This window comes from Falco naumanni, chromosome 8 (genome assembly GCF_017639655.2).
Source record: "Falco naumanni isolate bFalNau1 chromosome 8, bFalNau1.pat, whole genome shotgun sequence".
In the NCBI taxonomy this organism is placed as follows: Eukaryota; Metazoa; Chordata; class Aves; order Falconiformes; family Falconidae; genus Falco; species Falco naumanni.
In genome coordinates this window covers 51,476,211-51,501,343 of record NC_054061.1, presented here as the reverse complement: position 1 = coordinate 51,501,343, position 25,133 = coordinate 51,476,211, and the positions used below count along the sequence as shown (strand labels likewise).

General features: G+C 44.2%; 1 protein-coding gene across 4 annotated transcripts in view; it reads left to right on the top strand.

The window, feature by feature from the left end:
* The window catches only part of PLEKHM3 (pleckstrin homology domain containing M3), a 122,738-nt gene that overhangs the window by 26,265 nt on the left and 71,340 nt on the right, over window positions 1-25,133 (top strand). For all 4 annotated transcript variants that reach the window (XR_005829325.1, XM_040603612.1, XM_040603611.1 and 1 more), the window contains 3 exons: window positions 2,105-3,040; window positions 17,122-17,267; window positions 23,388-23,581. Coding sequence is in view for 3 of the 4 variants with exons in the window: in XM_040603612.1 (XP_040459546.1) it covers window positions 2,105-3,040; window positions 17,122-17,267; window positions 23,388-23,581 (1,276 nt within the window). In the remaining variant the exon portion in view is untranslated. The remainder of the gene's footprint in view (window positions 1-2,104; window positions 3,041-17,121; window positions 17,268-23,387; window positions 23,582-25,133) is intronic.

Sequence of the window (25,133 nt, the reverse complement as noted above, 5' to 3'; positions counted from 1 at the left end):
AGCAGCATGGACCAGTAACCCTGGCCGTGTTAGCTGGGAAGCCCAGTACAGATTGGGGATGCCGTGACTTCTTTACAGGCTCTTCTTTGGCTCTTTGTTCCAAGCTTCATCAAGCTTCTATTCTGTTAGATCTGCGCTGAATGCATCCTAGGTACACTCGGAGGTGATCATGTCTAAAACTTGTTAGAGCGTGGCCTGTTAACATGAGTAGTAATTGGTTAAGCTGAGATGCTGAAAATACTTTGTGCCTCCAGCTGTCTGCCCTATGCTCTTTCAAAGGCTGTCAGCCTGAGGGCAGAAACCACTGGTGAAACAGCTCCTGTGTTGATGTGGTTTGTAACACTGCCTGTTAAGGTCAATTGATGCTGATTTTGTTTTGACCTAATTGTGCCAGGCGGTGGATGAGGAGCTGTTCCCAGGTGGCTACCTTGCTCCTGCATCAGTAATACTGTTCTCTGAGGGAGACTGTCAATCTCTTCACTTGTGTCTGTTAATTCTGTCAGTGTTTGTAAGTGAAGAAAGTGGAACTAGAAGTCAAATGGAAGCAAAAATTTGTTCCTCAGGGCTGGGTTGTTTTGGGGTCCAAGTGTTAAAGTTGGTGTTAGAGCATAATGGTGTGAATGCCACTGAATTTATACAGAGACTGACAAAAATTGTACAGAGCCACATGTCCTGCCCAAGGTGAAAATACAGTTTGTATTGATGATGGTTGAAGTGGTGCAAATCAGATTGGGGCAAATCTTGCGTGGAAACCTTTTTTAAAACTCAGAAATGCTTTAGATAATTTCTTTTAAATTCCTATCACTTTGGTGCCCAGACTGACTCATATATGACTGGTTTTCTGGGGGTGAAGAAAATTCCCCTTGAGTTTGCTTTGTGCCAAGGTTTGTGAAAGGGTCTGAAGCACCTGAAGTGCTGAGTCACTTAGATATCTGTGTGTGGGTCTGGGAAACCTCTTGCTTCTCTTTTTTGGTCATGTCTGCTGGTCCTGACCGTGATTCCCGGAAATCAGCAAAGCTCCTTTCCGGTAAATGGAGCTGTGCAAAATGTTCTGATCCCAGGTCGTGCTGAGATGTGCTGTTGCTGGTCACAGTTCTCCATTCCCCGTGTCTTAGGTAAGTCACTGCCAGGTGCGGTGCCCAGGTGCTGGCAGCGGAGCTGTTCCAGCCAGTTCCAGTGGCCTCAATGCAGGGCACAGTTGTGGGAGCCACCAGATGGGCCTCTCTGGCAGAGTGCATGTCAGAAAGGACAAAGCACTGCCCAGCAGTGTGAGGAATGAGGAAAAAAGTGTGAGAAGTAGCCCAGGATCAGAGGAGAAGGTACTGCAGGTACTGGGGCAGGGATTCCACTGCAGGCCCTGGGGAGACAGACCGTGGTGGAGCAGGTATCTCCTTCCAGCCCCATGTGGGACCCCATGCTGGAGGAGGTGGAGATGCCCTGAAGGAACTGTGCCCATGGAGAGCTCATGCAGGAGCAGGTTTATCCTGAAGGACTGCAGCCCTTGGAGAGGACACATCCTGGAGCAGGAGAAAAGTGTGAGGAGGAAGAAAGAGCAGCAGAGAGGAACTGACCACAACCCCCCGTTCTCCTTCCCCCTGGGCTGCTGGGGACAGGGGCAATGTAGAGGGGTTGTGTGTGAAAGCATGAAGTTGAGCCTGGGACAGAGAAGGGCAGGAGGGGAAGGTGGCATTTTAGTTTGTATGTGTTTCTCACTGTGAGATCTATTTTAGTTGGCAATAGATCACTTGATAATACTGTATTCTTTTGGACTAGATTCTGGGAGACTTGCAGTGTTGTTGCTCTGTCGCTATCCAGGATAATCTTAGAAAAATTGCTTTGCTCCTTTGTCCCTCTGTTTCCCTGTCCCCTTTTTTGTGAAGTGCTTTGGTACCTCTGGGTAAAAAAATTCTGCATTCTCTTTGTCTCAGATGTGGAGTCAGTGCTTGTATTTAATAATTATAACCTATGGTGTGAAGGCTATTTCTGTGATCCTGTCCTCCAGATGCATCATGTATGGGTGGGAGAGTTGCATGAGCCGGAATGACAATTCAAAATGATTATTTAAAAAAAATTAATCATAATGTTCTCGTTTTGTTTCCTCCAGAACACAAGCCAATGTTCCCAAATATTCTGAAGAAGGGATATTTAGAAATTAGAAGAGACAATGACAGCTACTGGCAAACCTGTTACGCTGAGCTCTCCCCATACAAACTGTACCTATATTGCTTGGACAGCAGTGGCAACCAGACTCTTCCCACTGTGTATCCACTCATGCTTTTTCAAAGGGTCACTGTTAGTGGTTGCATTGAAACCAAGGTGGTGGACGCTGTCTTGTCAGACAACTCACAGCTGCAGCTGAAGGCGGAGTCCTCATGGGAGGCTTTGGACTGGGGACAGAAACTGTGGGAAGTGGTGCGTGCTTCTGTGCCTGCTTTCACAAGACAGCAGGAGAAACTGGAGAATGTGCCAAAGCCTGAAAATAACAGTGACCTTTCTCAAACCAATGGATTGTTAGAGAAGCCTATGGAACTCTTCCTATCCATGAATTTGACTGAAAACACTAAAGAGTACCAAAATATTCTCAAATCAGGGACTCTTTATAGGTTAACTGTCCAGAATAACTGGAAGGCATTTACTTTTGTCTTGAACAGGTCTTATCTCATGGCATTCCAGCCGGGTAGGCTTGATGAAGATCCTCTGCTGAGCTACAATGTCGATGTGTGCCTGTCGGTCCAGACAGATACTCAGGATGGCTGTGACTCTTGCTTTCAGGTCATTTTTCCTCAAGATGTCCTCCGCCTGCGTGCAGAGACCCGTCAGAGGGCCCAGGAGTGGATGGACGCACTGAGAGCAGCAGCCAGCACTACCAGAAGTTTAACTCAGAATCCACAGGTCACACTTAGGAACAAACCTGCAGATCGGCCCTTTGGAAATGATCTTAGAAAGAGCAAGCGCCAGTCTGTGACCACCAGCTTCCTGAGCATCCTGACCACGCTGTCTCTAGAGAGGGGGCTCACAGTTCAGAGCTTCAAGTGTGCAGGTAAGCAACCAGGTTCCTGCACCCACTCCCCTTCTGCAGTAAAAGAAAATCACTTGGAAAAGCATGTTCATGTTTTAGCAGCACACAGCCGTTCCCTGCCTCTCGCTATGGCTGTAGACACTTAGGTGCGTTAGCCTTTCTTTGCTGTCTGTAAGATATGGAGGAAGAGCCTATGGGGATATTCAGGGATTCACCTGGATGATGAGTAATGCTGGAATGTTAGATCCTGCACATACAGTGCTACTGAGCCAGTGCCGCCTTACAGGGTGACTGAGCTGTTTTCTTGATTCAGGACACTGGAAAGGTAGTCCAGAATCAAAGGGATTTGAATTCTGGATACGATGCAACTTTCCAACTTTGAGCACTTCTGTTTCGTTTTATTAGTGTGTCTCCTCTGGGTCATTTTTGGAACTCATTTTCAGCTCTGAGCCTTTTGGGGAGACTCCTCAAAGCATATATGCTTCCCTGAAACACCATCATTTGGTGATATGTGTTCTGGCACTGAGGTTCAGGCGTGAGCTCTCTGCTTGGTTCTTCCCTTGAGGCAAGGGTGAAAACAACCTTCAGCCTCAGCATCTAATTGTAAATTTCAGTTAATTTGACTGCTGATTCTAGTCCTAGGCAAGATGAGTATTTTATCCAGTTTGGGAACTAAGTGGAAATAGAGAAAGCCCAAGTAAATGCAGTTCAGTGTCCTTTTACTTAAGCAAGGGCACTTTTGTGGAGCAAATTTGGGCACCTTGTGCCTAAACTATAGTCTCTGGCTGGCTTTAGTTATGCTCACTTAGCAACTGTCAGCTGTATCAGAAACAGCTTTTCTGGAGGGTTTTCCTCTTTTGTTATGTGAACTGTCAGTGTCCTGCCTCCTCCCTGCTCTGGTCTGGCGTAGGGGTCTGGTGTGGAGGTCTCCTGTTACTCAGGGTGTGTGTGTGTGAGTATGCATGGTGTCTGTGTGGGCTCAGGACCTAGTGGCTGGCCTGAATCCCTTCCAGGGGAGACCTGAGCCCCAGAAGTACTGGGTTGCCCTCAGAACTGGCAGTGGGTGCAGCTAGGTTCATCCCTTTCTGGTAGTCATCTGCAGGTGGTGTTCCTGCTCACCTCTGCACAGTGCATGGCACCTGCCTGGTAGCTGGAGCATCGTGAAGGCTGGCCTCACTGCAGTTAATGATTTGGTCACAATATTTTGGGCCTGTGCCTGAAATCAGTTCTGTTTTTTTACCACAGGCTCTTTGTGTGACTGCATGTCAATTTTTTCAGGGAGTAATTATGTGCCAAATTATTGCTGAAACTGAATGTGCCTATAGGTCCTGTGGTAACTGATTACCTGAACACCACTGGACAATGGTCACTTCTTACCTTTCAAGGTAGTTGTGAGAGAGAAAACTGCAGGGAGACTCTGGGAATGGATCAAGTAAGTATCCCCAAGATGGATCCAGCCCACTGTGTTACCCAGCAGACAGCCTTGTGAAACTCAAGAGGACAGCAGAATTAATGGCTGCATTTTAAGATAACATCCCAGTTGACATTAAAATTTTATTCCTTTCTCCTAATTTCTTTTAATTCAAAGCTCAGTAGAGGAAATCTTTGTAATTTTGCTTCATCCTCTGACTGAGGTGCAGGGAGAGTTTCAAATGAGCATTTCTAGTGATCTCAAAAATAGGATCAGGACCTGGGATGGCAACAAAATGCATGTCTTAAATGTGGACTAGGTTTTAGTCTTGCATTATGTACTATGGGAGCAGAATTCTGTGGGAAAGGGTTCATTTCCAACCCCAACGTGGGGTCGATGCATCTGCACTCACGTATTCCCCACAGAAATATGGTACTCTGACTGTGTGAGGCTTGCGTGGAGTCTTTTCCTGATGCATGTGAGGATTCCCAGTGCTCCTGTGGTCTCCTTTTAGTTTGCAAGACTGAACATTCGTGCAGGGAAATGCAGAGTTGTGGAGTCTGTGAGAAGCTGGCCACTGGGATTCCCCGTACCTGAGGGTGGGGGTGCACAGCATTTGCTGTAGGAGTGGACACATTGCCGTCTGCCTGAGACCCTTAAAGCTGGTCTTTGAAACTGGAACTTGTAGCTGTTAGCACATCACAAAGAAATTAATAATTGTAATTATAACTGGGAGAAACTGAGGAAACTTGTGTGGCTCAGAAAAGTTTGTGCTGAGAAGACTTCGGAGGCACACCAGCAGCTGAGAGCCCTTCCTTGTGCCTTGCTCCCTGCAGGCAGTTTGTGCTGTTCCCTGGCATGGGCTGCTGTTTAACCTAAGGGGCCTGCTGTTGGTAATTACAGCTTGCAGGCATTGAGAACTGGGTTTTCCCCGGGGCTGCTGGGAGGGGTAAGCTTGGAAAAGGATGAGGAGGGGGGAGGAAGAAAAGTTTTGCTGTGAATTCTTCAGCCATTTAGTGCAAATTCCTGTAATTACCGTCTTTGTGTCCTGTCCCAATGGCGCATAATACAGCAGAAGCCTTTCCTAATTGAGACCTTACAGGAGGTACAAATCCCTCCTTTGTTCGGCCTAACAAATTAGTGCCAGAAAGTGGCAAGGTCCGAGTGGGAATCAAAGACAAGCAACACAAAGATGGAACTTAAGGCTACAGTAATAACCCTCTCTAGTCCTGCAGGGGTGGGAGGGAAGGAAAAGTAATGACCAATGAAAAATGAAGGCTTTTTTTGTTATAAATTCCCTTGACATGACAGCACCTCAGGGCTGCTTTATTTATTTAGGAAAAGTGATTAAATAGTAATACAACAGGGCAGACCATTGTCTCTCGAGCTACCCCCCTTCCTACAGACCCCTGCTGCCTTGGCTAATTGATTGACAATGAACCTCTGATAAAAAAGGTTGTTGGGAGGACCTGATGGGGACAGGGTTTTTTTTATTTTATTTTCTCTTTGCAGTCTTTGTGGGGTTCTCCCCGATTTTTTTTCTGTTTGAAATGCCCTCTGCAACCCCCTTTCCGTCTCTCCCTCCGTAAAAGCTTTTCAAGGGACCGCTCCCAGACACACAGCTGACACTCAAAAGCAGGTAGGGAAGAATGCAAATGTCTGTGCCTCGCTATTGACGAGTTTATCTTGGAGGCTGACTAGCACTTTTCAACTCGTGATATAAGCCAGGGTGGTGGTGTCAGATGTAGTTATGGGACAGGGGGAACAAACTGTTGATGCACTGGAGTCAGAAGGGCAGCTTGAAAAAAGTTTTCTTTTGCTTGATCAGCAGATGCAAAAGCTTTTCCCCACGTTTTTAACTCTTTGTCTTGCTGTGGAGGGCAGGGCATTATTTCTCCTGATTTCCAGGAAATGAGTGAATAGGCCGCTGCTTGAACAGTGGAGAGGCTTGGTTTTTGAAAACACTTTTACCTTTGCTGCCATTATTTATATTTTTGGCAGGGAAGAGCAATACATTTTGGAACATAGGGTTAACTAGCAACTGGTAGCACTGGAATGGCAGCTGCCTCTGTCCTTTGTGTGTTTGTATAACTGAAGGCTTCATCTTGCTGTTGCTGGGTACAGCTGTGTTCCTGTGGGAAGTGTTTGGGGCTCTGAGCAAGAGTGGCATTTGTGAGTGTCAGTCTGCTCAGGTGAGACTTTGGAGGGACCTACCCCTTACCTTCAATGGATATGAAGTGAAAGTTGGTTGCAAGTCCAAGCAGGTAAATATCAGGGTTTATGATTTCTAGGAGTATGTAGGAAATGACACATGCATTATGTTAGGAGGATCTGTTGGGGTGTGTGTGCTATTTGTAGGTCTTTATTTCACCTGGATAAAGGAGAAATTCCCAAATAGTTCATGTTACAAATTTGAGATGATGTGGCTTCCATCAAAACATGTTTGGTAAGCGCAGCACCTTGCAGACAGTGCTTGCTGGTTGTGAGTACTCCAGTGGCTGTCCTGTCTCCCTGTTGGGCCGGCTATGGGCTGCTGGGACAAGGTGGGCATTTCTCCTGCAGGTCTGTAAGGAGCCCTCATGTCCTCAGGTGCCCTTCACTGCTGCTGTTCCCTTGGTATGTGCCTTCACGTTTCCATAGATGGGGAAGACAAACGGCCTTTGCCCTTGCCTCCTGTTTTTGCATAGCTCATGTTCTTTTGATGTCTGACTTCCTTTTCACCTTTTATTTTTTCTCCCCCTGTCCTATATTAAAACAAACATTTCTTCAGAGAAGTCAGTTGTGTCTGCCAGGAACTCTTGTTGCTTAGACTGCAAGTCCTAATGGATGTGGGAGTTTGTGCCTTCTGCAAAATGTGCTCTACATGCTTTTATTTGCCTGTATGGTTCCTCTTGTGGGGTGCCTTCTGTCTTCTCTTCCCTGCTTTCTCCATGTCTCCTCACTTGCCAGAAGGATAAATACTGCTATTAGGGCTCCACTGGCTTAGTTGGCTGAGCTGAATGAGAAGCCGAGGTTAGTAAATGGGCTATTTCCTGAGCTTGCCGCCCTGTCAAATTGAGCAGCAGGTGGAAAGCTGCTGGCTTTCAAGGAGTCATTCTGCCTCTAGTGCCGTGATCATGTGTGTAAATGGGGAACAGCCCAGCGCAACGTGCCCAGCTCGTGCAGCCTCTGCTCTAGCTCACCTAGTCTGGAACCATCCCCTACTGCAATAAACATAAAGTTCTTTCCTTTTTTTTTTTTTTCCCCCTTCTTCCCCCCCCCCCCCCCTTCATGAGAAGGAAGTCTTTTCCTAATAGGTTGCAAGCCAGAAAGTCTGATTTTTTTAAAAAAAAAAAAGGAAAAAAAATTAGCCAGGTACTATGTTGACTTGTTCAGCTTCTCGAAAAGCCATATAGTTCAAACTTATCAAATCCAGATAGTTGAAAAGCAGGGGTGCTTCGTCCCTGAGTTTAGTAAATACAGTTTGTGAACTGTTATCACACCCAGCACCTATTGGTAGCATGTCACTGAAGTAAAAATCCTAGGGGACAAATCTTAGCAAATGTAGCACAATAATAAAATACCAGAAGGTCCTTTGGAAGGTTGTCAGCACTCTTGTCACATTTTTAGTCCCAAATAACAATTGTTACCTGTCCAGGGCTTTTAGGATTGTGCTTTCTAAGTGCTATATGTATTTTGTGCTTGGTTTCATTTCAATTGATCTCTTTGTTCCAAGACTTCAGCAGCTTTTTGCCTTCCCTGTATTTGAGACTCTGTGAAGTCCCCTGGGAATGTGTTTTGCACTCTAAAGGTTTTATTGTTAAGTATCTTCACTTTAGACCACAGTCTTCTAGTTTTGTATTTGACATTCAGGCCCAGTTTCTATTGATTCCGAAGTAAAACTTCCACTGCTGACAGTGGTATTTCTAAACTCTTACTCTTTTGTAGCTAACACCAGCTGAGCAGAAAAAACATCCTCCATGTCTAAAGTAGTATTTGGAAAATACGTGTCTAAAAAAGGCCCCTGACTTGTTGGGAGGAGTGGGGCGAAGGTTTGCAGACAAGGGTGACTTGAATTTGTGTAGCACAAAGTACTTAATTTGCAGTGGACCTACCTCTGTGTTTCAAAGGTTGCTGGTCCATGGTGCTTTGCCATGTGGCATCTTGTCTGGGGAAAGATCAGACCGCATGGTATCTCTCTTACTTGCTTGAGTTGATTAGACCTGTTATCAGCGATCACAGATGAGCATGATGGATCACAGATGAGCATGACGTGATCACAGAAGCTATTTAATCTTCACTGGTAAGGTGAGTGAGCTCTTCAATAGTTTTAAGATGCTTTGACTAGGGGGAATGGCAGCAAGAACTATTTGTTTTGTCTGAGCTGGTAGAAGTTAGATCCTTCACCTTCCTGGGATTTGGCCGGCACCTTTGCGGTGATGTTTTCCCCTTCATAGGATTTGGTTTGGAGTTGCCCTGCTGCTGCCCAGAAGAGCAGTTTAGATGAATACTTGGCCAGTTCAGTGCCTGTCCTGCCTGATGTGCACTTTGCAATCCTCAGTTGGTGTTTTACTGACTTCTTTGCCTCAGCCCTTCAGTCAGAACAGCCAACACAAATGTCTTGGCTGATGAATCTACATATTCCCCCTGTCAGATTTTAAGGGTGCCTGTGCTGCCTGTATGGGGATAGGTGACCCCATTGCTCTAATCTGCCTCTGTGAACAATCTGGAAGCTTTTAGTATGGTTTTTTTTTCATTTTTCTTTTTTTCCGTCACAAATAAAATATCTGTGCTTATTTCTTTTACTGTCAAGAGCTCAGTTCTGCTGTGTGTGAGTATGTCTCTACCCTCAGTGTAGGCTCTGTGTTTGTTGTTGGCTGTGCCATGTTTCTTCCTGGCTTGTGGGTGCTAAGTGTTAGTTCTTCTGCCCCCAAAGAACTCTTGGTTGCTTGGGGGATTTTTTTGGTCCATTTATTGTGTGAAGCCAGGCTTGATGAATCTTTTGGCATAAAGTTTAAAGAAGAGAATGCCAAAACCAGGGAGTCTAAATGTCCAAGTCTTGCCTTTGTTGGGATGGAAAAAGCTACTGGAGAAAAGGAAGCATTTTCAGACCCCAAAACTCTTTAACACCTCCACCTCCAGTTCTTCTCTTGAGAACCCAGAGTTTCCTCATGAGTTGTGTTACAAGAGACAGCTTTACTTGTTGGGCTAGCATCTTTTAAATCAGTCAAGCCACCTTTTACTAATAAAGGCCTTGCCTTTACAGAAAGGCACAGGCAGGAACTATTTGCACACCACTTTCTGCAGTTACAATTTATACCATGTCCCTAGTTTGGGACATACCCGTTAATTTTAGTTTCCTAGGAAACAAAGCTTATATTATAATGGTGTTTGCTCACAGTTTTGCCCCTGCCCCATAAGATTTGAATCTACCTGACTGTTTTAACAAAATTTGGAAGAGGATAAATAGCAAAGGTTTGGGAATCTTAGAGGTTTCACAGAAGCTGGCATCATAGGGAGCCCCTCTTAATGTTGCTCTGGAAAAAAACCTGTGGTGTGCACTGTGCATTTGCTCAGCATCAGAGCATCTGTGCAGGTGTGCAGCCCTGGGAGACAAATACAGAAGGAAAATGGCTGCTTTAGGTCCACTACTGGAAAACTAGGGCATTTGTGTGTGTGTTGGCAGGGTTCCCCACCTTCTGTTACGTCCCACAGCAGTGTATCATCAGCAAAACTATTACATGTGGATCAGGTCAGGGGAAATGTAAAAAGTTACAGAACAGACCACAGGCCAGTTGTGAGTCTGGCCTTCTACACTATCACTAGACTCTGATACATAACCTGTGCTGTGTAAATCTGAACAGTGCCTGTGCCCAAGGTGGTGCTGTGGTAGCAATGTGTGACCAAGAAGAAATACAGCCAAACAGCATCGGCAAAAAATACATAACCACACTTAATGCACAGTTCTTCCTCATGTTAAAAGGAGGTACAAAACCAGCTGTGTATTCAAACAGAGACAGAGCTGATTATTTGTAAGTACATTTAATAGTTGCTGTATCAAATAAATTAAACTTAGCAAACCAGATAGCCTTCAGTGTAGGTAAATGAGTGAGCAGTGCCAGGGATAAGTGGTCTACAAACTAACTATGGAGCAGAAATGAAAACTGAGTTAAGCAGAGACTCTCTTTGCTAAAGGACCTGGCCACAGCTGAGAACACTGGCCCCAGTGTTTGCTCAGATCACACAGGTACCTGGTACGCTCTTTGCTGTGTTCTCTTGTTTACCTTATCAGTATGTAAAACCGAATAGGAGTGTAATGGACAGCAAGTTGCCCATGAGACAGCAGTATGTCCTTGTAGCCAAGAAGGCCGACGGCACCCTGAGGGGCATGAGGAGGAGCGAGGCCACCAGGGTGAGGGAGCTGATCCTCCCCCTCTGCTCTGCCCTGGTGAGGCTCATCTGGAGCGCTGTGCCCGGTGCTGGGCTCCCCGGTTCGGGAGAGACAGGGAACTGCTGCAGAGGGGCCGGCGGAGGCTACAGAGATGGTGGGGGGAGTGGGGCATCTCCCTGGTGAGGAAAGGCTGAGGGAGCCGGGCCTGTTCAGCCTGGAGGAGAGAAGGCTGAGAGGGATCTTACCAATGTACACAAATATCTTAAGGGCGAGTGTCAGGGGGATGGGGCCGGGCTCTTTTCAGCGGTGCCCAGCGACAGGACAAGGGGCAATGGGCACAAACTGCAACACAAGAAGTTCCTCCTGAATACGGGGAAGCACTTCTTTGCCCTGAGGGTGACAGAGCGCTGGGGCTGGGACAGGCTGCCCAGGGAGGCTGTGGGGTCTCCTTCTCTGGAGACATTAAAAACCCTCCTGGATGTGATTCTGTGCAACCTGCTGTAGGTGAACCTGCTTTAGCAGGGGTTGTACTAAACCATCTCCAGAGGTCCCTTCCAGCTCTGACCATTCTGTGATTCTGTAATCAACTGTAGGAATGGGAGTACCATTATTAATTATGCTCAAATTACCTACTTACTCCTAGCTGGCAGGCTTCAAGAGCTGGCCCAGAGAGTGTGTTCAGTTCCCATTCCTGACTAAGAGCTGGCGAATTACTGAATCCTGCCAATAAGTCATTCCACAGGAGCTCCTATTCCCTGCTGTCAGGCAGCGCTTCAGAGTCTCAGCAAAGCAAAGCTGAACAGGTTTCCATTGACTCAGAACGGTTAGTCCATCCTTTGGAGTCTATTTAAAAAAAAAAAAAGAAGAATCTGGGAGCTGGGGAATAGTGAGCTGTTCCTTATTTCTGGAGAAGCTGATCTAAATTATAATTAAAGTGGGATTTGTACATTACTGCCATAAATAATGTGGGATTTGTATGTTACTTAGATAAAGTCTGTAAGAAGCTCACAAAAAAGTAGGCAAGGTAAGTAAAGTGTGGGACTTTGCTTGGAGGTTTATGAGTTTTTGATTATTTCTTTAGGAAGATAATTGCTTTGGAATAAAAGTAGTGCTGGGAAAAGGACCAAGTGTAATGCACATTCAAGCCTGGATAGGCATGAGGGGAAACTGAGCTGGTTTGTTAGTGTGTTTTCCTTGTGAGTTTGAGTTTTCCCATGGTGGAGTGAATTGGAATAGGTGCAGAAACACAAGGCCAGCAGCTGAAGTAATTCTCACCTTCTCTTTCTGATAGTGCTGAGCAGCTAGAGCAATGTTGTATGTCTGATCTAACACGCTGAAAATTCATTGCTTTGCTTCTCCTGCTTAGTCTGTTTTATGGCTTTATCAAGCTGAAAGCCTTTTGAAGTCTGTGGGTCATTTTCTTCATATTGTATGTTGTTTCTAAATGAATTAGCTTCTGAGCTAATCTGTCACAGATTTAATTATGGTACACAATCACGAGGGAGTTGCTTTTTCCTGATACTAAGCAAGGAACTTCACTGAATAAGGAAACCAGTTGTGTACTTAATTCTAGTTTGGTCTTCCACTTTCTCTGTTTCACTGTGGAGCTACTCCAATCTCTTCCTACTGAAAGACTGAAGAAATAGGTATATGGATAAAAAGAGTACTTGTGTGTGTCTTCCTTGACCGTAAGAGTATGCAACACCCTGAAAGTGGCAGAAATGGTGTTTTCCACACTTTGCAGAAGAGGAATTGTATTCCAGTGTCATGGATTCCTCCTCCATACTATCCTCACCACCATCTTAAGTCAAGGAGAGAGACTTGTTACAACAACTTTTTAACCTAATCTTCCTGTGCTTCTTGCTTCCCAAAGTCTTAGCACTTGGAGATGAGCCTCTTGATGTTGATACTCTGCTCTGCTTACAGACATGTTGAGAGAAATTCATCTGTGCCCAGCAGCACTTTCCTGCTGCTATTTTTTCTAACCCCTCTTTTCTTTGCTTGATTTCAAGGCTGTTTTGTTATATTTTCTGTGATGAAAGGTTTGAGATTACTCCTTCCCTCACTTTGCTAACAGTACATCTACAGCTACACTTACTCCCTCTGTAGCTTGCTCTATAACATTGTTTAGGTAGGGATGATTTGGGATACTAGGGAAATATTGCACTATTCTCCTTGCTCTACGCTCAGGGTTTGCCAGACCTTTGTACAGATGTTATAGAAATAATATTCTGTGTGAGAGCATTAGGAATAGGTGAGAGAGGCTTGGTGAAAGTTGTGCTGTTTTTTACCCCCATCTGTGGAAGGTGCTCTCTAACCACAGGGAAGTAACAGTTTTCTCTGCAAACATGGAATGGTCCCTTTCCCCACCCTTAACTATTTATTGTGTTGTGTTACTGCCTCTGAGGTGGTCAGCTACATCTGACTATCTTGCTGGGAGAGGTGCCTAACAGTTTAAAGCCAGGAATCAGTACTAGCTTTGCTTCTGGTAAACATGATGGCAGGTTTATGTACCTGACCGTCCAGGTGCCAGATTTCCAAGAGCATTAAGCCACAAGCTATTTCTTCCTTCTCTTCTTTCTCTCTCACTCTTGCTTTCTTTTTTTCCATCTTAAAAAAAAAAAAAAAATAGCATAAGTGGTCTATGCCACAGAAATATGTTTGTCACACTACATCGCTTTGAACTGCATAACATCAAAGAAAATCAGTGCTTTGATAACTTGATTTGAAAGGATTGTAGAAATAGCCATCATTATGAGTCACAACAGATAGGAATGGAAAAGATGGTGATTTTCAAACAGCAAAGCTTGCAAGGTAAGGGAGAATGTAAGGTAGGTGCCAGTGCTCCATTCTCATCTAAAAAACAGCAACCTTGCAACTGTTTTGTAGCTTTACAGAATGTGATTTTACTTGAGGATATGGAGTGAGAAATAGTCTGTGTAAAAATGTGTTTCAGAGGAACAGGAAAACAAACACGGGCTCAGAGAAGGGCTGGGATAAGGGAGAAAGCAATGATGCTGCTTGGGTAGGAACTTCTTCCACTTTCCTCGCTTTATAAAACCACCCTTCCTGAAGGCAAGGGCATCCAGGATTGCTTGCTGAGATCCTACTCACCCCAGAGACCTTTAGTTCTTATGGGCTGGACATAGGGAGGAGGAGGTGCACTTTGGTGCTTTGTCATTCCTCTCCTGAGGAAACTCTCCCCATGGACTGGAATGAGTTTCTGGCTGCAAGAAATCAGGCCTTAAAATGATGACTTCTCAACTGCAAACGTTTTAGTTTAGGATGATGGCAATTCAAATTGGAGTTTAGCTTATTCTTACCTTCAGTCTAATGGATAGGAGTTAGGGTACTGAGGCAAACTAAGCAGCCTGTGGAGTGGCAAGGAGTGCACAGTGGCAGTTAGGTGAAATCAGTGTGTCCTGTCCCCATCCCCATCTGCCAGATGAGTTGAGTGTTGGCTAGCGAGGAGTGTGGATGAAGGTTTCAGTGGCATTGAGTTAGGAAACTTCAGTCTCATTCAGACACAGCTTTACCACTAGTACTTCATTAGCTGGTCCAGTCACATTGAACTGGAGAATGCTACAAGTCACTTAGCAGTCTCTGTTTCATTTGATGTGAGGTGATGGCTGTATGTAATGAAAGCTAAAGTTGGAGCCAGTTGAGGTGTAAAGACAGATGCTTCAGTGCTTTTCAGTGATAGGGAATTCAAAGGCAACAAGTGAGGAGAAAGATTCAGACTCTTCATTTCTTTTAGCAAGGCTGGCACAGAAGAACGTGCTATACTGAGGTACTGCTAACACAAACATCCTCTCTGAGGGCTTGTTCCTGTTTAGCTTGGGAAAGAGGGATGCTCTGTTTTGTAGATCTCTTCATCTTGCTCCATGAGGAGTGGGCATACTTCTGTTTCCTTTGCAGAGGGGCAAGATTTACCTCTGTTGTGCTTATAAAAACACAGGCTCCATAGCAACAGTTTGAGTACCTTCTGCAAGCATGTTCCAGTGCTACTAGTCAGATTAATTTCATGTCAGCCAAACAGGACTGGTATTTCATGTCTCTTTAGCTGATCAAAACCTTTACCTTTTATGTATGAATGCATTTTAAAAATTGAAAGAATAGTTTTATGTGTACTACAGGGCACTGATACTGAGCTTACTACCAAGTATGCCTGCTGACTTCAACCATAACAGCATAGTGGAGCAGTACTGCATGGAAACACTTTTAACTGACAAGTCAGGAAACTGCCTTTTTGAAAAAAATACAGAAAAAAAGAAGCAGGAAAGGAAAGACAGGAAAATGCATGCTTTGCACTGAGGGAAATACGAAGTTTTTGGCTTCTTTAAGTTCTGATCCCAAGCCACAGTCATAGATCACCTATTTTTTTGTAACACACTGCTGAATTACCTGAATTGACTTTACTCTTATAAAAGGCATACCTGCATTTTTTCTGCCCCAAAAACATTGCTTTCCAAAAAGTTTTGCTAAGATTTACTGTACAAGAATGATTTCTATAATGGTAATAGTTTACAGTCATAATGTCTGGGTTTTCTGCTTGATTATTAGCTAAGGTGAGATCACATTTTTGCATTATGTATGTTGAATTATACCACTTGACATACATGCTTATACTTACGCTCTGATTTTATGGATGGTAAAGGAGACACTATATGAGTAGCTCTTTCATCAGCTGACCTGTTGATATATTTGCCTTTTTCAAGAAACTGCATATACTCACTTCAGAAAAAGGGAAGGGTGAGAGAGATGGAGACAGAACAGGTTCCACGCTGATTCACTTAATAGTGTGAAATCAATGGCCAAATGGCTCTGGAGTGTGGAAGAGGAGGAAGTGAACTAATTGTGTGGTCAGGTTATTGTAATTGTTTTGATTAGAGCAGAGGGGACATGGTAGCATCAGCTAATGGGGAGAAGGAGGAGTTTGATTAATGCTTAGAGTAGTTGAACTGTAAACTCTCCTCAAGTCAGGGTAACTTCTACTGGGGAAAAAAGATACTCTCAGTGGGAGAAGTTACATAGTTACAATAAACAAAATCAGTTATACTGACAAAAGCAGTCAGTCAGTTGACTTCTGCCTGAAAAACTCTCTTTAACCAATACTTTTGCTGTGAAAGTGATGTACAAGGATTCTGCTAATTGGCATTACTAACCAGCTCCAGTGGAGATCGTCTGAGCATACAGCACATGCTGGAGTGGGGCTCTGGTGCTAATTGTGTCTGTAGCTGTAAATGTCATACAAGGACACTAGCATTTGAAGGAAAAGCAGAAACACTGTCATGTGTGCTGTTTCAAAGAGGTGTTAATAACCATAGATATCTCATTGTATCTTATCCAAACATTTTAACCTCACTTCCTGAGCAGGTTGCTTAATGTGACTGTGCTGTCTGTCTTCAACCTTACACTCTACTATTTGAACCTGTTGATTCGTTTTAGTCACAGTTGAGAGAAAGACAGGGGTGTCAAATACGTGGAGTTTCGATGTGTTTTGTGAAAACAGGTGGTCAGGTGAAGAAGAGGTCTGCATTAGTTCTTTCCAACTAAAGCAGCAGTTTTTGAATGCATTGTTTTATCCTAGGGACTCCACACAGGAGGGCATGGGAAGACGCAAGGGATCCAGCTGTGAAAAAAGTATCAGGCAGACCTCAGACTGTGTAAGACCCAGAGTAATCCAATTGTAAGGAAAAAACCCCAACCAACCTGCAGGAAACTGAGCTGTGTCACTACTGCTAGTCAAGGACTACTCATTTTCAATGTGACTGCTGCTCACAGTTATTATTCATGGTCTGACTGTCGTTTGCCTTGGATGTGCTAATGTGGCTGAATCCTACCTGCCAAGTCAGCATCCCTTCTGGCTGTCAGCAGGAGCTGGCTTGCATTCCTCCAAGCAGCCAGTGTTGGCCTGTTCCATTGTGGGGAAAATGGGAGCTTTCTGGAGCAAGCACACAGTACTTCCGTGGTCTGTTATTTTTTGTCTAAGCTGCAGGTCATGGTTTTCAGACAGCCATGGCTTTTAAATGCCCAGTGTCTCAGAGTTGGTCTTCTCCCTTTGTTTATTAAGAAATGCTAAGTATTCTTTGACTGCTTTCTGAACTCTCTGTCATAGATGCCCAAGTTAGTTTATGCTTGTTCAGTGCTAGTTCAAGAATACTGATATTTATTCCTCTGTTTTTTAGGGAATGAGGAATGGCACATTGGTAAAATAAATACAATTTAAAATGGTAGAATAACTACTTTTCTTACTGCATCTGAGTGTGTACCTCTGGCATGATGTACAAATCCAGACTTTTTCCTCTCACTCTTCTCTAGGCTGTCAGCGCTCCATAGGCTTGTCCAATGGGAAAGCCAAGGTGTGCAGCTACAGTGGATGGTATTACTGCAGCACCTGCCATGTGGATGACAGCTTCCTCATCCCTGCACGACTGGTTCATAATTGGGATACTTCCAAATACAAGGTAATCTTGCTGTAGGTTGGCTTGCTAGCAAGTCAGCTGAATTGCCCTTCAGATAGAAACACAGACGTGGTAACAGGTTGAAGGTTACAGGCGTTAACTGCTAATACTGTCATCATTGTCCCTCTGGCCAGAATAAGCCATGCTCTATCAACAAGACAGATGTTTTCATCACAATTTCCTTAGCCAGGCCTACGACATTCCTCCGCAAAAGTAGCCATACTCTTTCTCAGTGACATCTTTTCCATCATTGCTTATCTGGCTGTTCAGGAGACAGAGAGGGACAGAACACTGAAGCCTTTCTTTTAACTCTAATCTTTGCAGTTATTGGGCACTTGAGGAGTACCTGTTTCATGAGTGCTAGGGACTATGGATTGCCGCTGCTTGGTGATGGAGGCTCAGTTGTGGAAATGCCCCCAGGAAACAAGCGTACCCACATGTGGTGTTTGCAAGGCCCGGTATGTCCTGTCTCTTGGCGCGAACATTTCAAGCACACTCGAAGTACACTGCTATAGTACTTGTTTGGACCAGACAACCAAAAGTAACACAAAGAGAAAATTCTACAGCTGTTCACTTGCCACACAAGCAGCTTTTCTAAAACTTCCGTAATCTGCTGTTTGCTGCTGCCTTGGCTGCTGGTTACTAGATAGGGTCAACTGATTACATGCCTCAAAGCATTATGCCAGCAAACACGGTAGCAGTGTTGTTTTGCTATCTTGGGGAACATATGCTGAAACAATAACAAACTCATAAGGAATCCAGACCATGCTAGAGCTTCAGACCTAGCAGCCACTGTTAGGAGAGGCTGTTTGATGTTTTGTGTCTGTGAATATTATTATTATGGGCTATTTGAGAAGGAAAAACCACGAGTAAATGCCCTATTAGAGGAAAAGCAGCTCTCTTGAAGAAGAAAATTTGTCAGATGGGGAGATTATTAAAAGGTAGCCAGAGCCTGCCATCAGGAAAATGATAGTCTGGCGCCATGAAATGCAAGATTCTTTGGAGTTACGATGTTCCTACATGTGGAGACACTCCCCCCCCCCCCCCCCCCCCCTTTTTCCTAGAAGCTAGGAATAAATATTTAAGATTTCTTTCTTTGAATGCTTTTACAAAGGACTAAACTTGCTAGCCAATTGTAGTATAGTTAGAGCTGATATGGGGCAAGTGGATGGTAAGGCAAAGAGCTGTCAGTAATACTGCCACGAAAACAAACTGTTTTGTTTTCTAAACCTGCGGGGTGAAAACTGTGGTCTATGCTCAGTTTCCTGTAGTCTTGGTATAGGCAGCTGAGGCACAAAAATAAATGGGACTTTCAAGTTAAGCATTTATTGAAAGCTTAATCTACTGTAATCTCACTTTAATAGTGAGAATTTACTAATTTGCACTTTTTGTAAACAGGCAGAACAACTGTGATGTGGCTTGGGAGCACAAGCAGATTCTGTGCAGATACCTTACCAGTCTCTGTGCCAAAGTGCTCAGAGGGGTGGATTTAAGAAAGGAACACCATCCCTTAGGCAGAGCACTGCAGCATCCCCAGCTACTAGAGCAGAGACTAAGGCAGGGAGGGAGGGTGAAGAAGACTTCATGTGCCACAGTGGCACTGTAACAACTGAGCTATCGGTGGTTGGTTCTCTTCAGTTCCATCCCATGCATGTATAGCATTAAAATAACAAGTAGTTCTTCTTACTTTTGTGAAACCTTTTGGGGTTTCCCCCTTTCTCGTCAATTCTGCATACATATGCTTTTATTTCTGTCCCTGCTATACCTCCATAGGAACTAAGCAGCACTTTTTTGAGGCAGAGCACATACTGCCTGCACTTCTACATCTGCATTTCCTTTCTCCATTTAGAGGTAAGGTCTGATACTTCTTCGGAATGGTCTAAAAGGCTGCTGCACTTAGTGCTGGCTGCTGCACTTAGTAGTTACAATGAAACTACATTGAATCCTTGGTAGTGTATTGATTCAACCTGCTGATTTGGCAAAGGCAGATACCTTGTCCCACTTTCTTGTGGCGAACTGTGTCCAATTCTGGGCTCACCAGTTGAGGAAAGACAGGGAACTGCTGCAGAGGGGCTGGCGGAGGCTACAGAGATGGTGGGGGGAGTGAGGCATCTCCCTGGTGAGGAAAGGCTGAGGGAGCCGGGCCTGTTCAGCCTGGAGAAGAGAAGGCTGAGAGGGATCTTACCAATGTACACAAATATCTTAAGGGTGAGTGTCAGGGGGATGGGGCCGGGCTCTTTTCAGCGGTGCCCAGTGACAGGACAAGGGGCAACGGGCACAAACTGCAACACAAGAAGTTCCTCCTGAATATGGGGAAGCACTTCTTTACCCTGAGGGTGACAGCGCTGGGACAGGCTGCCCAGGGAGGCTGTGGGGTCTCCTTCTCTGGAGACAATTCAAAACCCTCCTGGATGTGATTCTGTGCAACCTGCTGTAGGTGAACCTGCTTTAGCAGGGGGTTGTTGGACCAGATGATCTCCAGAGGTCCCTTCCAACCCCGAGCATTCTGTGATCTTGGGAGTAATAATTTTCTTTGGGCTCATTTTTGAAGGAAGATCACTTTGATTTGTTAGCATTTCACCTCCTGTGACTGGCCAGCGTGCCCACAGAAAGCTGTGCAGCAACATTCCAAAATGAAGCTGAACAGCAGAGCTTCTCCTAAATGCACAGCCCTGCCCCTCACAGGTACCTCAGCAATGCCTGCAAGTGGAGCTTCTCCGGTGGGGGTATTTGCTCCTGGCGAGACTCATAGCATACCCCAGAGAGGTCCTGCAGGAAATAAGCACATACCACATTTGATGGTCAGAACTGAAACAAGGCTTCAGTTTTCAAAAGCTTGTGTTTCACACAGCCTGAAACATGCCTGTCAGTCCACCAAATGGAAGCAAAGTGAATTAAGAGTTTGACAGCCTGCACTTTTTCCTGCCTGCTGCCTTTTCCCTGCATCTGCAGGGGTTTCTGGGGTCTGTCCTGCCTCTGGGGTCTGTGCCTGTGTCTCTGGCACAGCAAGCAACAATAGGTACTCTACAATGTGAGCTTTTATCATGGTACAGTGTAATTGAACATGTTTCTCTTTTCTGTTTCATGGACTCCTAGATATTTGAGCAGCTGTGGTAAACTTTCCTCAGTTAAGTAAGTTTTGCAAATGGAGAGGTTCTTGTCCACTTTTGGCAAGACGAGTCATGAAAAAACAGAAGCAGTAGAAATCTGTGGGGTTGTGTCTTCCCATACCCAGGATCTTGAAAAACAACAATGCACTTAGCACCTGAAAGCACATGGGTAGGAAAAGAAAAATCCCCTTGACTGCAATAAAAGCTTTTTGAAAGGACTTGGCAGTTAGGCAGGCATGTTTCTTCTGTCATAACTGAAGCAGCAGTTAAGTCCCCCAGTTCGCTTTTTTTTTTTCTCCTGTCTTACTACTGTTCTCATACTTGTGTTTTTCTCGTGTTTGTGTGAAGGGAAAAGAAAAGAGGCAATCTTGTGAACACCCTTCCTTTCCTTTACTTAGACTAACTGTTTTCTCCATTTGCACGCAAAAAACAGTAAGTATTGCACTCTGGTTCAGGTGGCTTCCAGCTTGTGCAAAATGCCAGACAAACACAGAAGGAAAGGAACTCCTTGTGCCAGAAGGCTTCAAGGGAGGCTGACTTCTGATAGATTGAATTCTGAACTGTTAGGTTTTCAGCCTCTAAAAAAGAAAGGTCTGGAAATGTTAGCATCCGTCCTTGTATGACATTTCAAGCTAAAACCCTGTTGCACTTTGCATCTTCTCACTCCTTCTGGCTTGTTTAATAGGATTGTCTAATCTGTCCAGTAAAACTGGGGGACTGTGAGTACCCTAGTACATGTACTAGGTTGTTGGCTGGTAGCAAGCTGAATTGTTATGGCTGCCTGACCCTTCTCATTATAAGACTGCATTTCAGCTTCTTGTAACTTTGCTATGGTTGGCAATGTGAGTTAATGTTTTACGTGACTTGTGTGCCTGTGTCAGGCATGCAGAGTGAACCGACACCTTCCTGTCAGCCAGTGATGCTGGGCGAAGCTACTTTTCCTGCAGGTACATTGTATTGGCAAGGAGAGAGAAAGGTTTGCTTTGCTCCTCTCTCCTTAAAGGCTGCATTTACCATGCAGCGCCAGAGCTGCACAGTAATACTTCGTCATCATAGTGCACATGTATTGCAGATTCACTCAGGTGACCTCAATTCTGGCATTCTTTTATTTCTATACTCTTAATGTTGTAGTCCCAGGAGGGTTGTCCTATACAGGGTATAAGTGTCCACAGGTGTGGGTGTAGTACTATAGAGTAATCGTCCTCTGGTTCCTGAGGCAGCAGGGCAGGTGGATGAGGAACCCATCGCTTTGGCAGGGATTTAAAGCAAGGATGTAAGACTACAAAGACATCACTGAGCACCAGGTCCTCCTGGTGGGAGGTGCTAGTCACTGTACCAAGTATTCGTGTGCCTCCTAGGGAATCAACGAATATGTGGCTTAATTTGCACATCGGTGGAAGAGGAATAATATTTACTATAGATACAGCGTTGTCAGGGGATTGCTGAGATATTACCGCTGAATAGTTTAATGATTGTAAAAACAGGTTGTTTAACTGTAGTCTCTTTTGTGCGCTGCAGTTAGCATGTCTAATAAAACATCAACATTGCTAGTGTTAGAAAACTTGACATATTTGCAGTTTGTAGAGTTTTGTTCTACAAAATCCAAGTTGCCTGTCTTGCTCCTCACACAGCATGTTACCTGTGCTTCCATTCAGCAGCACAGTTCCTTGTATGTGCATTATTAAAAAAAAAAAAAGGAGGGGTGTGGGGAGAAAAAAAGAGAAATGAGTGAGGTATTTAATACAGGTAGGTGAGATATTGAATACAGCTTCAGGGCATGGGAAACCTGTGGAGTTACGGTGTGCTGTATTTAAAATTACATGCTGTGTTACCTGTGTAGTTATTGGTGGGAAGGCTGGCTTTTGCATTATTTCTTATATTTTTATTGTGCGTTGTGGAAAGGTTACACTTGGAGCTCGCTTTCCCTGCAAGTAGCTAGTGACTTCTGTAACTTGTGCTGGTTTCAGAAGTGGTGCTATTTGTAAGGATGTATATTGCTTTTCCCTTCTTCCTACCTTAATGCACCGGAAGGGAAATAACATCCTAAATCTCAAGAGGCTATGGTGTGCCCTTCTCCCTTTGTTAGCCTAATTCATGCCTCCCTCAACTCAGTGTAAACACTGATTTAAAGGTCCAGGAGGACTAATTGAATTGTGGAAGGAATAGCATTTCTATAGCACAGTTTCAAGTGATTTCCAGCTCATTTCAGATAATCCCATCTTCTCTTTTCCAGCTGTGATAAAATGCAGAAATAAGGAATGAGAGGGAATTTGGCCTTCTCACCTCAGAAACAGGAGTGTCTTTTCTAGTGGGAACAAAAGTCCCATTACTTTGTCTAGGTTAAAGTACCTCTTTGCAGGTGGGGGTAGAACATAGCACAAATTTCTCACAGATGAAACACTGGGAGTAAGCAATGCCAGTAAAATTCAACTTTATTTATCTGTATTTTTTAAAAAAACACAACAGTTTGATAGATGTGTTTCTGATTATTTTCTTTTTATATAATTTTAACCATATTTGCTGAGCATGAAACAAATGGGAGCAATACTCTACACTGGAGTTCTATGCCCTGGGATAGTACAATGTGATTGGATTTGCAGTGTTTATGTTTCCTTTTATAATGTTGTGCTTTGGCACGTAGCTAATCACTTGCTTCTTGCCAAAAAGAAAACAGCAAACAGAAAAATATTAACAGGGAATAAACTTGGTAATCAGTGTTTAGACTTGAAAAACATCTAGTAAGGATGTTAGCCTGCAGTGAAAACATGTGTGGCTGCAGATATCGCTGTACTTTGGGTAAGTAAGTAATTAACTCATACACTCAACTTGGATGGGCATGATGAAGTTTGACTTGGCTATAAGTAGAGACAGCTGGATCTCTCTCAGCTCTGTCTTCATTTGTAATTGGTAACAGAGTAAGTTTTCAGATGCAGAGAATAGCTCACATCACAGAGGGAAAGATTGCTTAGGAAGAGCTGGGAGGAAAGCCTAGCTAAACTGATTTATTTTTCAGGTGTCAAAGCAAGCCAAAGAGTTCCTGGAATATGTTTATGAGGAGCCATTGATTGATATCCAGCAGGAAAATCCCATGTTGTACAAGCATGCTGAACCTCTGGCAACTGTTGTCCGCCTGAGACAGCAGCTAAAATCCCTCCGAGCCTATTTGTTCAGCTGCAGAGCAGCAGTGGCTGAAGATCTGCGTAGAAGGTAAGAACCACAGGAGACATATAGCACAAGGATGTAGTTTCCTTGTCACATTGCTTTTCTCTCTTTTTTTTTTTTTTTTTTTTTTTTTTTGTCACAATCTGCTTCTGAAGGTGTGACCTTATTGTGCTTGTATCTTGTGTCTGACTTCCCTGGGCAGCTGGGTTATCTGCTTCCAGAGAAAATGGTTTTATAGGGTTTGAATACCTGAAATTGTTCTTAGCAACTATTAGCCCAGGGGTCACACATTGTACTGAGCATCTTTTATTCTTCCTCAGTCCTCAGGCTTCCTGGCTGTGCGTGAGTATTTTCAGTCAGGTGTAATAACTTATGCTCCCTGCCATGGCATCACAGTGTGGTAGTCACTGTTGGGACCTTTGAAACACCTCACTGTATGGCAAAGCATGAGAGAGGCCAGAGCCACCCACCTGTCCAGCACTTCTGCCCTCTTCTGTGACATGATCTCACACAAAGGCAGGGGCCAGATGTAGTCCACTGGCATGTGACCCAGCATATGATTTATGACACCAGAGCAATTGTGCTCTTGCTCAGCCACTATCTTTTCCATCCATGATATGGCTGCGCTGAGCATTTTGTTTATTGGAAAATACATGATTACAGCACAGCAGAAGATGTTTCATATAAAACAGTAGTTTTATTAAAAATGAACTTCATTTTAAAAGGGCTGTATCTTAAGTCTATCCAGCTGCTGCTGCATTTTTCTAACAAGCTAAAAATGAATAATCTTGAAACCATCAAACCACAGTTGTGACCTTAAAAAAGCCAAGTTACTTTTGTTGTGGATCTCCTCAAGAGAGGGGGAGATGTCTGTGCCCATGCTGTACTGTGAGGTGAGTGGCTCCAGGCAGACGCAGCTGACCTGATGGTAAATGCATCTGTAAGCATTTGTATACCCAAGTTTGTACGTAAGACAAGACTGCAAATAGGAAAGCCTCTGCTTTGAAATGATGAGCTGCCAAAGGGCAAGAAAGCAAGTGGTAACAGTGCCTGTATTTTGAGCATGGTGGTTTTAGGGATGGGGGACCTGAATTCTCTGGGAGGGAGAGGAGGCTTGCACTAGTGCCTTTATCCCAGGTAAGGAGTGAGACAGTATGCTATTTGGTATATAACCTATGTCACTGCTTTGATGAATTACCTCTTAACAACTAAGAGAAGGATACAGCAGCAGGTTTCTGGAGAGCACTACTGAGTTCTTGTGGCAGGGACATTGTGTGTTACTATGAGTTTGTGTCTTACTATCCAGTTCCTGTTATTTGATAGGGCAGGTTACAGCATTTTAAAAATTGGGATTATTTTTCTTCTGTTCTAGAGGATGGTATTATCTTGCAGAGCTTTTTTGCTGTTCAGCTACAATAACTTTTCCTGTGCCATCCTCTTCAATTGCAATAAAACTAGAAGGGGAATAAGGTTTGTGAAGGCTGCTGTTCAGAATAAATGGCAGAAAAGAAATTATGCTTTCTGATTAATGCTGAAGAAAAGAACACCCTGATTAAGATAGACAGGAGGAGGCACAAGACTGAATGGACTTGGGTAA